General features: G+C 54.7%; 2 protein-coding genes across 3 annotated transcripts; both read left to right on the top strand.

The window, feature by feature from the left end:
• The first annotated feature begins 470 nt into the window (after positions 1–470).
• LOC134010066 (sialoadhesin-like) lies at positions 471–2133 on the top strand. The gene is made up of 5 exons (XM_062449930.1): positions 471–501; positions 737–766; positions 1001–1258; positions 1348–1785; positions 2007–2133. The coding sequence occupies exons 1-5, from the start codon at positions 471–473 to the stop codon at positions 2072–2074; spliced, it is 825 nt and encodes a 274-aa protein (XP_062305914.1). The 3' UTR covers positions 2075–2133.
• Positions 2134–3275: 1142 nt separating this feature from the next.
• On the top strand, positions 3276–11801 carry LOC134009921 (arfaptin-1-like). 2 transcript variants are annotated; one of them, XM_062449698.1, is made up of 9 exons: positions 3276–3446; positions 4046–4172; positions 4631–4784; positions 6096–6177; positions 6347–6459; positions 6556–6777; positions 6876–7033; positions 7383–7557; positions 11292–11801. In XM_062449698.1, the coding sequence occupies exons 3-9, from the start codon at positions 4683–4685 to the stop codon at positions 11433–11435; spliced, it is 996 nt and encodes a 331-aa protein (XP_062305682.1). In that variant the 5' UTR covers positions 3276–3446; positions 4046–4172; positions 4631–4682; the 3' UTR covers positions 11436–11801. The 2 variants fall into 2 exon arrangements, with proteins under 2 accessions (XP_062305682.1, XP_062305683.1); XM_062449699.1 differs by having other exon boundaries at positions 4659–4784.
• Positions 11802–11807: the final 6 nt, after the last annotated feature.

An 11807-nucleotide genomic window follows, 5' to 3' on the forward strand; every position in this document is an offset into this window, starting at 1 on the left:
TTTTAGGGGTGCTCAAGCACCCCTAAATTTCATCTCAGCACCCCTAAAAATAATAATAAAAAAATAAAAATTATTATTGTTTATTATCATTTGATGCTGGTAGTTCATGAAGAAAGGGACATCCATAGTTTTTTAATTCTTTCAATATTTTGCAGAAAAATACATAAATGTATTATGTGTTATCCAGTGAAATTAGAAATTATATTAGCAAGGGGGTTTAGCACTTTTGCAAGGCACTGTATTCATGTTACATTCTCATTGGGGGCTGAGCACCCCTAAAGGTCTGATCCTAGAATCGCCCATGGTATCCGCCCCCCTGCTGGTTAGACAGTGTGTGTGTGTGTGTGTGTGTGTGTATGAGTGTGTGTGTATCATGGTATCCGCCCCCCTGCTGGTTAGACAGTGTGTGTGTGTGTGTGTGTGTGTATCATGGTATCAGCCATCCTGCTGTCAGTCAGCAGCCAGACAGGATGGAGTTCACACCACTCTGCTTCATGCTCTGTGAGTACTACATCCTCGTGTAGCCTACTATACTCTAGAGCACAGTATGCATGTGGCCTACTATACTCTAGGTAGAGCAGAGTTTGCATGGAGCAACTTTTCACACAAATATTTGATTAGGAAAAATCTAAGTTACTTAACTTTTACCACGTGACTCAATCTCTCCCTTTCTCTTTCTCTATATCTCTTCCTTTCACTCTCTTTCTCCCCTCCTCCATCTCTCCCTCTCTCCCAGTGTCTTGCTGGTACGCAGGACTCTCTCAAGGTGAGCAGAAGTCTTCACATATACCTCTTCCCGTCACACATGTTGAACAACTGAACTTTGTTGTTCTCTCTCCCTCTCTCTCTCTCTCTCTCTCTCTCTCTCTCTCTCTCTCTCTCTCTCTCTCTCTCTCTCTCTCTCTCTCTCTCTATTCCCCTCCTTCTCTCTCCCCTTCCTTTCTCTCTCTCTGTGTGAACTCACACACACACACGTCTACAGACCTGCTCTCTCCTGCAGTTCTGGTCAGTCCCAGCAGATCTCAGTTCCTGAAGCGTGAGACTGTCTCCCTGAGCTGTGAGGATCAGGGGAGCTCTGCTGGAGGGAGGGTGAGGAGGAGGACAGAGAGTGCAGGGCTGCAGACCTGTCCTTCTCACTGGGGAATCTCATCAGGCTCCTCCTGCATCATCAGCATGCTGTACGCATCAGACAGTGGAGTGTACTGGTGTGAGTCTGGCTCAGGGGAACACAGCCATGCTGTCAACATCACAGTACATGGTACGTTCATCAAACAACCACCATTGACAATGTATATTTGACCATATGTTGTTTCAGTGAGGGGCTCATAATCTCATTCTCTGTTGTAGATGGAGCTGTGATCCTGGAGAGTCCTGTCCTCCCTGTGAACGAGGGACAAGCTGTGACTCTACGCTGTAGATACCAGACACCTCCCTCTGACCTCACAGCTGCCTTCTACAAGGATGGATCTCTGGTCAGGACTGAGGCTGCAGGAGAGATGACCATCCCTGCTGTGTCTACATCTGATGCAGGGTTGTACAGGTGCAGCAACTCTGAGCTGGGAGGATCTCCAGAGAGCTGGCTGGCTGTGAGAGGTGAAGGTGTAGGTGTGTCTCCATCTTTATCTCCACCTCCAGCACCACCTCCTGGTCCATCTCCACCTCCTACTTCACCTCCACCTCCAGCCCCCCTGCTGTCTCTGCCCAGACTGCTGTGTAGTATCCTGGTGACCTGTCCCTACCTGGTGGTCACTGTCCTGCTGCTGGAGATGTGCTGCAGGTCCAGAGGTGAGAACACAAGATAGTCCAGGAGAGTGTGTTCAGGTGTGTGTCCAGGTGTGTGTCCAGGTGTGTGTTCAGGTGTGTGTCCGTGTGTGTGTCCGTGTGTGTGTCCAGGTGTGTGTCCGTGTGTGTGTCCAGGTGTGTGTCCAGGTGTGTGTCCAGGTGTGTGTCCAGGTGTGTGTTCAGGTGTGTGTTCAGGTGTGTGTGTAACTCTCGTCTCTCTCCAGGTGGGACTCCTGTTGATAAAAAGAAGAGGAGCTATGATGATGTCATAGAGGAGGTAGAACCTGCATAGTTCTACAGCTAGCCTAACCCCAAGCCTACTAACATATATATACAGTATATATATATGTTTATTGTTAGTAGTCAATGATCAGATGGTTTTATCCAAATGATTATATATTATTAGAAATACAAGTGTTTGTTTCATACTGTTATTGTTTTTGAATGATTTGTATATTTATGTTGTTTCTAACTCTTCTTGTCTGTTTGCCTTGATGTTTATCTTAATACATTTGTTTTCGGTTTCATAATGCAGCATTTAGTTATGGTTACAAAATGCTGTCCTATATCACTTTGATCATTTTAATTGAACTGTTGTTTTGAATGACTCCTCTTCACTTTAACAGATTGACTTCAGAAACCATTTGAATCAGATTGTCTTAGCATATGCTGCCATAGTGTGTGTGAGGTTTCTGTCTCTGTGTGTGAGGTTGAGTGATTGGATTATGACCGTAACAGTAAATCATTAAAGAAAATTTAACTTTAAAACTTTTTTTATGTGCAAAAATATGTAAATCTAACGTGTTACTATAAAAATTAGACGGTGTTTCTTAGATTTAGGCCAGGACTCATGTTGTTACCATAACTGTTTCTGAGTAGGCAAGTCGGAAACGGACGTTCAAAAACCCACAAACACGTCTCTTTACTGAGAACAATGGAAACTGTGGTTTCTTATTGTGTGCGTGTGTGTTTGTGTGTTTGCATCAAGGGGCAATCTCCGGGGCTCAAAAATCGCCAACTTCCGCACTAAGTCAAAACAAATTGTCCACAATTCATGATGGTGTCATTAGCTAGATTCCCTTCTTCTTATCAGTGTCCTGGTGGTCCGTCTGAAAATAATCTGATAATTATGTAGATATTAGGGCTCAAAGATCGGTATATTTGGGGGGGTGTATGGCTTGATTGACAGGTCTAGCCAGGGGCATAGAGGAGAAAGGCCGTTAGCGAGGTGGGCGTGCATCGTGTCCTCGGCTTCTCCCCTTCCCAACTCCGCCCTCTCGTCCAAATGTGGTCACATCTAGCTCCAAAAAACAAAGATGGCGACCAGGAAGTGCAAAAATCGTTAATTGTCATTTTGGGAAGATCTTTCCCAAGTTTCGGCTCTTTTGAAAATCAGGCGTTTATATTCAGTTTTACGCTTGCAAAACTTTTTGACCCCAATTCACAGATTACTTCCGGATATTCCATAAAACAAGTCCACAACTTCCGGTAGCTAGCAGTTACGTTTGTTCTCTCACACAATGCTGTTTTGCACGAGGTCAAGTGATCTTCCCAAAATGACAATTAACGATGTACATAGGATTATATGTTGCTGCCCTTCAAGCAAGACGGTAAAGGGGTTCAAATTGTTGCTACGTTTTCAAGCTACATTGACGATTACGAAGGTAAGGTTTATTAATTCACAGTAAACTAAAGTAGCTAGCTCAGCTATCACTAGGGATTTGAGCATTAACATTAGAGCTAGCTAGGCTTAGCTTGTTAGCAATTCTAGCTACATTACTCAATTAACAGATTGCAGCTTGCTTGCTAGTCATTAATGTTAACAGATACATAATTGGTTTGTCATATTTGTTCCCTATGAATAATGTAATGTAACATATCTTTCTCAGTTTCTAACAAAAATCTTGAAACTTGAGAGATTTGAGGGCGACCTGTTATCGGTGGGTGTAAAAAAGCGAGCATATAGGAGATTATTATTTGCTCTCATTATAAGAGTTAACATAACCTGTTCTGTTTATTAAAAGTCACGTTAACTTCGCCAGAAGTTATACACCTGGCGTCCCCCCCCCCCCCCCCTCCTGAAAAACGGAGGGGGGACGACGACAAGTTAACAGATAACTTCAAGATAACTTTAATACTGTAACTGACAAACTGTTACCGGGGTCCGTTAACGAATCAGACTCGGGTTGTAGTGTATTTTACGATCCGAACATGACACCGCTGTCACGTTAACGAATCAGGAAGATGCCATTTACACTTCCAGTAAAGCAGCGGACTGCACGAGGCGGGGCCACAGGAGTCAACTGTCATGGTCGAAGGTTCGATGTGCTTCGTGAACAGACTCCTACACCTATCACACCGTTGTCTGGGGGGAAACACTTCTCACTGAGGTAGGTGCCGGCAGATAACTCTTTTGTGAACTTTATTTCGATATATAACTTAAACTTCGTGAGTGATAGGATGTGAACGTCATTGCAGAGAAGTCAACTTCCTTATGATATACATTTGCATAACTATCTCACTATGGAGACTACCGGTGAGGAACAACTTTCACGGCTGTTAGTTATTATTATTATTGGATGTTATCTTGTAGACTAGTACAGAACTCATAGCAGTTAAAATAAAAGAGATAGAAAAGACAGGAAGAGATGTTCGGTTTATTGTTGTGGTACTCTATTATGGCCACTAGGTGGGGATGTTTGTTAGAAAGCCGACCAGAGGCCCGCTGATTTACTGATGTAAAGTGAATGAGAGATTAGCAAACAGAAACGTAAAAATACTGTAATACTAAGATTATTTATAATGATATAATATCAGTCTGAAGTCCCACTGTAATAAAATCAGTTAGTTGCCTATGTGTGTTTTTGTCGGTTTAGAGGAGCGGAGAGGAGGGCAGGAAGATGATGACAGCAGAGGAAGATGACCCGCAAGGCGGAGACGAGCAGAGCACCGCGCCCGGAGAGGCAGGGGCCGGGCGGGGCAGGGCCGGGAGCGTAGAGGGGGTGAGTACCTGCCAAACCTACTGGAACATAAGGTGCGCTTGTTTTACCTCTCCTGATCTGACGGTGCTTAATGAGTCACGGGTGCAGACCTTGCCCAGAGAGGCCGGCAGTTGTTGAATCAAGTCCACCTGTAGTGCCATTGGTTACCATGCCAACAGTGAATGACTTCTTGCAGGTTACGTTGTGATTGACAAGTCGATCTCGGGTAGGAAGTGTGTGTGTTTTCAGATGTGTGTGCATATTTTTGTGTGTGTGTTCTTGTATGTTTGTGTGTATGTGTTTGCAGATATGTGTGTGTGATTTGACCTCCATTGTTTCAGCTCACAGAGTATGATTTTGATGGGTGTGGTAACAATTGTCATCATCAACTGACTCACCTTGGACTCTGGTCTCTCTACCTCTCCTCTCGCTCCCTCTCTCTCGCTCCCTCTCTCTCTCTCACATCCTCTCTCTCCCACTTTGCCTCTCTCTCTCCCCTCTCTCTTTCTAACTTCATCTTTCTTTCTCTTTACTCCCCCTACCTCTCTGTTTTTCTCTTGATTGTGACTTTGAGCTGGATTGCTCCTAACTACCCTCCCTGCACCCCCATCCTGGTGTGTTTGGATCGCCCCAGCAAGGTCTTGACGCAGGTCCGGTCAGGGAGGGAGAGTCCAAGTGTTTCAGAGGAGGGGGGTGTCCACTGGGGGGGAAGGGTCAGAGAGAAGATTGGAAACATGAAAGACTGGCTTACACTGTGTGTTTGTGTGTGTGTCTCCGGTGTGTGTGTGTGTGAGATTTTACAGTGTGTGTGTGTGAAGTCATTAGGTCTCATCTAGGTCTGTCTCCTCAACACCATGGCCTCTGACCTCTACCTAGTGCCTGGAGGAAAGGGGTGGGATTATCACACGCTGTCACTCACGGCAGGACCTCTCGTCTCCATGCCGACCCCTCTGACCCTTTGATGTTGAACAGCAGTAGCCTGATGGCTAAGAGTTCTGCCAGAGAATGTCTAATATGGGGAGAACTGCCACTCTCGGGAAACTTCCGGGTTCTGAACTGGTTGCAGTTCCACTCTAGTTCCATATGAGGGCGCTAACGGTCCAGTGCAGAATGAATGGAGGTCTATGGAGCTATACCCCTCAAAATCCACTTTTCTCAGGACATCATTTTTTGTCTAGTAGTAGCCTGTCGTCTAGCTCAGAGCAGACGACAGGCTGTGATTGGTCAAGGGTGACCAATGGGATGAGGAGTCGTCCCTTCCTGATTCACCCCTGGAAGCAACTTCCTGTTGATGCAGAAAGCGTTGTAATACTGTATGTTTTGGACTTGCAGGTATCGGCCACGGAAAATTATGTCACTTCCTGTCCTGAGGAGCCAGTTACCGACGGCAACAAAGTGACTGCTCATGTAGAGGGTAAACCATCAACTAATCAGTCTATCCTATCTATCCACCAACAGACCAGATCAGTTTCCTGCCATCTGCTGTGCTGCTGTGTGTGTCGGGTGTGTGTTTGTTTTCTGTATGTGTGTGAGTGTGTGTATCTAGGCTGTGTGCTGGTGTATGACCTCTGACCTGTTGCTAGGCGCTGGGGGAATTCCCTTGCCCAGTGGTTGCCAGGTGGTTGTCCCGGACAACCAGAGATCAGCCAAGGAGAGATTTCAGAGAGCCTGTCTGTGGAGCATCACCAAGTACAAGGTGAGAGGAGAGAGAGAGGGGGGGGGAGACTCTCTCTCCATGTCTCTCACTCTCTCTCCATGTCTCTCACTCTCTCTCTCTCCCCGCTCCTCCCAGAGCACCAGGCAGGTGTTGAAGGAGCGTATGGGCCGGGCCTCTCGCACTGTGGACCAGGAGCTCCAGAACCACATCCTGGTTCTCCATGACGACCGGCAGCGCTACGATCATGTGACCCGCCTGGCCCAGACCCTGGCCGACCAGCTCAGCCAGCTCACAGTCACGCAAAGCATGCTGGGAGACGCCTTCGCTGAGCTCAGTGTCCGCTCCCCGGAGCTGCACGTAAGTGTGTGTGTGTGTGTGTGTGTGTGTGTGTGTGTGTGTGTGTAAGCACTCACACCAAACTGTATGTGTGTGTGTGTGTGTGTGTGTGTCCTCAGGTGGAGTTCAGTGTGAATGCAGACACCCAGAGGTTCCTCAGTAAGGGTGGAGATGGTCTGGTGGGCTCCGTCACCTCCTTCAGCACTGAGATGACCACGCTGGTCAACAAGACCATAGAGGACACACTGGTCAATGTCAAGCAGTACGAGGCTGCCAGGTCAGCACACACACACACACACACACACTGGTCAATGTCAAGCAGTACGAGGCAGCCAGGTCAGCACACACACAGTCTCCCTCAGGGTGGAGTTAGCATTTTAGCCTGTCTCCCTCAGGGTGGAGTTAGCATGTTAGCCTGTCTCCCTCAGGGTGGAGTTAGCATGTTAGCCTGTCTCCCTTAGGGTGGAGTTAGCATGTTAGCCTGTCTCCCTCAGGGTGGAGTTAGCATGTTAGCCTGTCTCCCTCAGGGTGGAGTTAGCATGTTAGCCTGTCTCCCTCAGGGTGGAGTTAGCATGTTAGCCTGTGTCCCTCAGGGTGGAGTTAGCATGTTAGCCTGTCTCCCTCAGGGTGGAGTACGATGCATACCGGTGTGATGTGGAGCAGGAAGCCCTGGCCGCCCAGACGCCCCGGGGTCAGGCCAGGCTGGAGCAGGCCAGGAAGGCCCTCCAGAACCACCAGGACCAATACCACCAGGCCAGAGACGACCTGCAGATCAAACTGCAGCTGCTGCAGGAGAACAAGGTGAGGGGTGGGGAGAGGGTAATGTCTGTATAGTTCTATACAGTACAGTACAGTCCATCCAGCTTTTCACCTCAACACCTGTCTTTCTGTTTATCTACATCGTTCAAGTCTTTTATTGTCAGGTGCACAGAACAACACAGGGTCAGACTGGGCACTGAAATTCTTAGGACAAGGCAAAGCAACCTGGCATAACATAACATATAAGTACACAGAACATAGATTATATCTGTGATAAGCTAAAATAATATACAATATTCAATACAGTGTACTAAACCTCTAAATACACATAATAACCTATACTAACCTTATAAACCTATACTAACTAATCTCGCTCTCTCCCCCCACCCTGTCTCCCCCCACCCTCTCTCCCCCCACCCTCTCTCCCCCACCCTGTCTCCCCCCACCCTGTCTCCCCCCACCCTCTCTCCCCCACCCTGTCTCCCCCCACCCTCTCTCCCCCCACCCTCTCTCCCCCACCCTGTCTCCCCCCACCCTCTCTCCCCCACCCTGTCTCCCCCCACCCTGTCTCCCCCCACCCTGTCTCCCCCCACCCTCTCTCCCCCACCCTGTCTCCCCCCACCCTGTCTCCCCCCACCCTGTCTCCCCCCACCCTGTCTCCCCCCACCCTGTCTCCCCCCACCCTCTCCCCCACCCTGTCTCCCCCCACCCTCTCTCCCCCACCCTGTCTCCCCCCACCCTGTCTCCCCCCACCCTCTCCCCCACCCTGTCTCCCCCCACCCTCTCCCCCACCCTCTCCCCCACCCTCTCCCCCACCCTGTCTCCCCCCACCCTGTCTCCCCCCACCCTGTCTCCCCCCACCCTGTCTCCCCCCACCCTCTCCCCCACCCTCTCTCCCCCACCCTGTCTCCCCCCACCCTCTCTCCCCCACCCTGTCTCCCCCACCCTGTCTCCCCCCACCCTGTCTCCCCCCACCCTCTCCCCCACCCTGTCTCCCCCCACCCTCTCCCCCACCCTGTCTCCCCCCACCCTGTCTCCCCCCACCCTGTCTCCCCCCACCCTCTCCCCCACCCTCTCTCCCCCACCCTCTCTCCCCCACCCTGTCTCCCCCCACCCTCTCCCCCACCCTCTCTCCCCCACCCTGTCTCCCCCACCCTCTCCCCCACCCTCTCTCCCCACCCTCACCTCTCTCCCCCACCCTGTCTCCCCCCACCCTCTCCCCACCCTCTCTCCCCCACCCTGTCTCCCCCCACCCTCTCCCCCACCCTCTCCCCCCACCCTGTCTCCCCCCACCCTCTCCCCCACCCTCTCTCCCCCACCCTGTCTCCCCCCACCCTCTCTCCCCCACCCTGTCTCCCCCCACCCTCTCTCCCCCACCCTGTCTCCCCCCACCCTCTCCCCCACCCTCTCTCCCCCACCCTCTCCCCCACCCTCTCCCCCACCCTGTCTCCCCCCACCCTGTCTCCCCCCACCCTCTCTCCCCCACCCTGTCTCCCCCACCCTCTCTCCCCCACCCTGTCTCCCCCCACCCTCTCTCCCCCACCCTGTCTCCCCCCACCCTGTCTCCCCCCACCCTGTCTCCCCCCACCCTCTCTCCCCCACCCTGTCTCCCCCCACCCTCTCCCCCCACCCTCTCCCCCACCCTCTCCCCCACCCTCTCCCCCACCCTCTCTCCCCCACCCTCTCTCCCCCCACCCTCTCCCCCACCCTCTCCCCCCACCCTCTCTCCCCCACCCTGTCTCCCCCCACCCTGTCTCCCCCCACCCTCTCTCCCCCACCCTGTCTCCCCCCACCCTCTCCCCCACCCTCTCCCCCACCCTCTCTCCCCCACCCTCTCTCCCCCACCCTCTCTCCCCCCACCCTCTCTCCCCCCACCCTCTCTCCCCCCACCCTCTCTCCCCCACCCTCTCTCCCCCACCCTCTCTCCCCCACCCTCTCCCCCACCCTGTCTCCCCCCACCCTCTCTCCCCCACCCTCTCTCCCCCACCCTCTCTCCCCCACCCTGTCTCCCCCCACCCTCTCCCCCACCCTCTCCCCCACCCTCTCTCCCCACCCTCTCTCCCCCACCCTCTCTCCCCCACCCTCTCCCCCACCCTCTCCCCCCACCCTCTCCCCCACCCTCTCTCCCCCACCCTGTCTCCCCCCACCCTGTCTCCCCCCACCCTCTCTCCCCCCACCCTCTCCCCCACCCTCTCCCCCACCCTCTCTCCCCCACCCTCTCTCCCCCCACCCTCTCTCCCCCACCCTCTCTCCCCCCACCCTCTCTCCCCCCACCCTGTCTCCCCCACCCTCTCCCCCACCCTCTCCCCCACCCTCTCCCCCACCCTCTCTCCCCCACCCTCTCTCCCCCCACCCTCTCCCCCACCCTCTCCCCCCACCCTCTCCCCCACCCTCTCTCCCCCACCCTGTCTCCCCCCACCCTGTCTCCCCCCACCCTCTCTCCCCCACCCTGTCTCCCCCCACCCTCTCCCCCACCCTCTCTCCCCCACCCTCTCTCCCCCACCCTCTCTCCCCCACCCTGTCTCCCCCCACCCTCTCTCCCCCACCCTCTCTCCCCCACCCTCTCTCCCCCACCCTCTCTCCCCCACCCTGTCTCCCCCCACCCTCTCTCCCCCACCCTCTCTCCCCCACCCTCTCTCCCCCACCCTCTCTCCCCCACCCTGTCTCCCCCACCCTCTCTCCCCCACCCTCTCTCCCCACCCTGTCTCCCCCCACCCTCTCTCCCCCACCCTCTCTCCCCCACCCTCTCTCCCCCACCCTGTCTCCCCCCACCCTCTCTCCCCCACCCTGTCTCCCCCCCCTCTCTCCCCCACCCTGTCTCCCCCCCCCTCTCTCCCCCACCCTGTCTCCCCCACCCTCTCTCCCCCACCCTCTCTCCCCCACCCTCTCTCCCCCACCCTCTCTCCCCCACCCTGTCTCCCCCCACCCTCTCTCCCCCACCCTCTCTCCCCCACCCTCTCTCCCCCACCCTCTCTCCCCCACCCTGTCTCCCCCACCCTGTCTCCCCCACCCTCTCTCCCCACCCTCTCTCCCCCACCCTCTCTCCCCCACCCTGTCTCCCCCACCCTCTCTCCCCCACCCTCTCTCCCCCCACCCTCTCTCCCCCACCCTCTCTCCCCCACCCTCTCTCCCCCACCCTCTCTCCCCCACCCTCTCTCCCCCACCCTGTCTCCCCCCACCCTCTCTCCCCCACCCTGTCTCCCCCCCCTCTCCCCCCCCCTCTCTCCCCCACCCTGTCTCCCCCACCCTCTCTCCCCCACCCTCTCTCCCCCACCCTCTCTCCCCCACCCTCTCTCCCCCACCCTCTCTCCCCCACCCTCTCTCCCCCACCCTCTCTCCCCCACCCTCTCTCCCCCACCCTCTCTCCCCCACCCTGTCTCCCCACCCTCTCTCCCCCACCCTCTCTCCCCCACCCTCTCTCCCCCACCCTCTCCCCCACCCTCTCTCCCCACCCTCTCTCCCCCACCCTCTCTCCCCCACCCTGTCTCCCCCCACCCTCTCTCCCCCACCCTCTCTCCCCCACCCTGTCTCCCCCACCCTCTCTCCCCCACCCTGTCTCCCCCCACCCTCTCTCCCCCACCCTCTCTCCCCCACCCTGTCTCCCCCACCCTCTCTCCCCCACCCTGTCTCCCCCCACCCTCTCTCCCCCACCCTCTCTCCCCCACCCTCTCTCCCCCACCCTCTCTCCCCCACCCTGTCTCCCCCACCCTCTCTCCCCCCACCCTGTCTCCCCACCCTCTCTCCCCACCCTCTCTCCCCCACCCTGTCTCCCCCAGGTGAAGGTGCTTCACAACCAGCTGGTGTTGCTGTACAGTGCCGTGGCCTCCTGTAATTCCTCCAGCCTCCTCCACCTCCAGCAGGGCAGCGCCCGCCTCTCCCTGCCCAGCCAGGTGGCTCCTTCCTGGCTAGAGCACAGCTGACGCCCCCCCTCCCCTCCTTTACCTCCACCATCATCACAGCCATCATCACCACTGTCACCACCACACCCTCCAGCTCTCACTCCTGCTGGTTCACTTCTCACTGCAGCAGAAACTCTTCCCACACTCCTTCTCTACCTCTCACACTCCCTCCCACACTCTCTCTCCCTCTGTCTCTCCCTCCCACACTCTCTCTCCCTTGCCCCCACACTCCCTCTCTCTCTCCCTTTCCCTCTCTCTCCCTTTCTCTCTCCACCTCCCACACTCCCTCCTCCCCCCTCATCTTCTTCTCTTGAAAATCAACACTACACATTCTAGGGGTCAGAGTTCTCTACTCCTGGACCAGGCTGTGTGTGTGTGTGTCTCTAATCTTGT

Source organism: Osmerus eperlanus, chromosome 23, assembly GCF_963692335.1.
Source record: "Osmerus eperlanus chromosome 23, fOsmEpe2.1, whole genome shotgun sequence".
Taxonomy (NCBI): Eukaryota; Metazoa; Chordata; class Actinopteri; order Osmeriformes; family Osmeridae; genus Osmerus; species Osmerus eperlanus.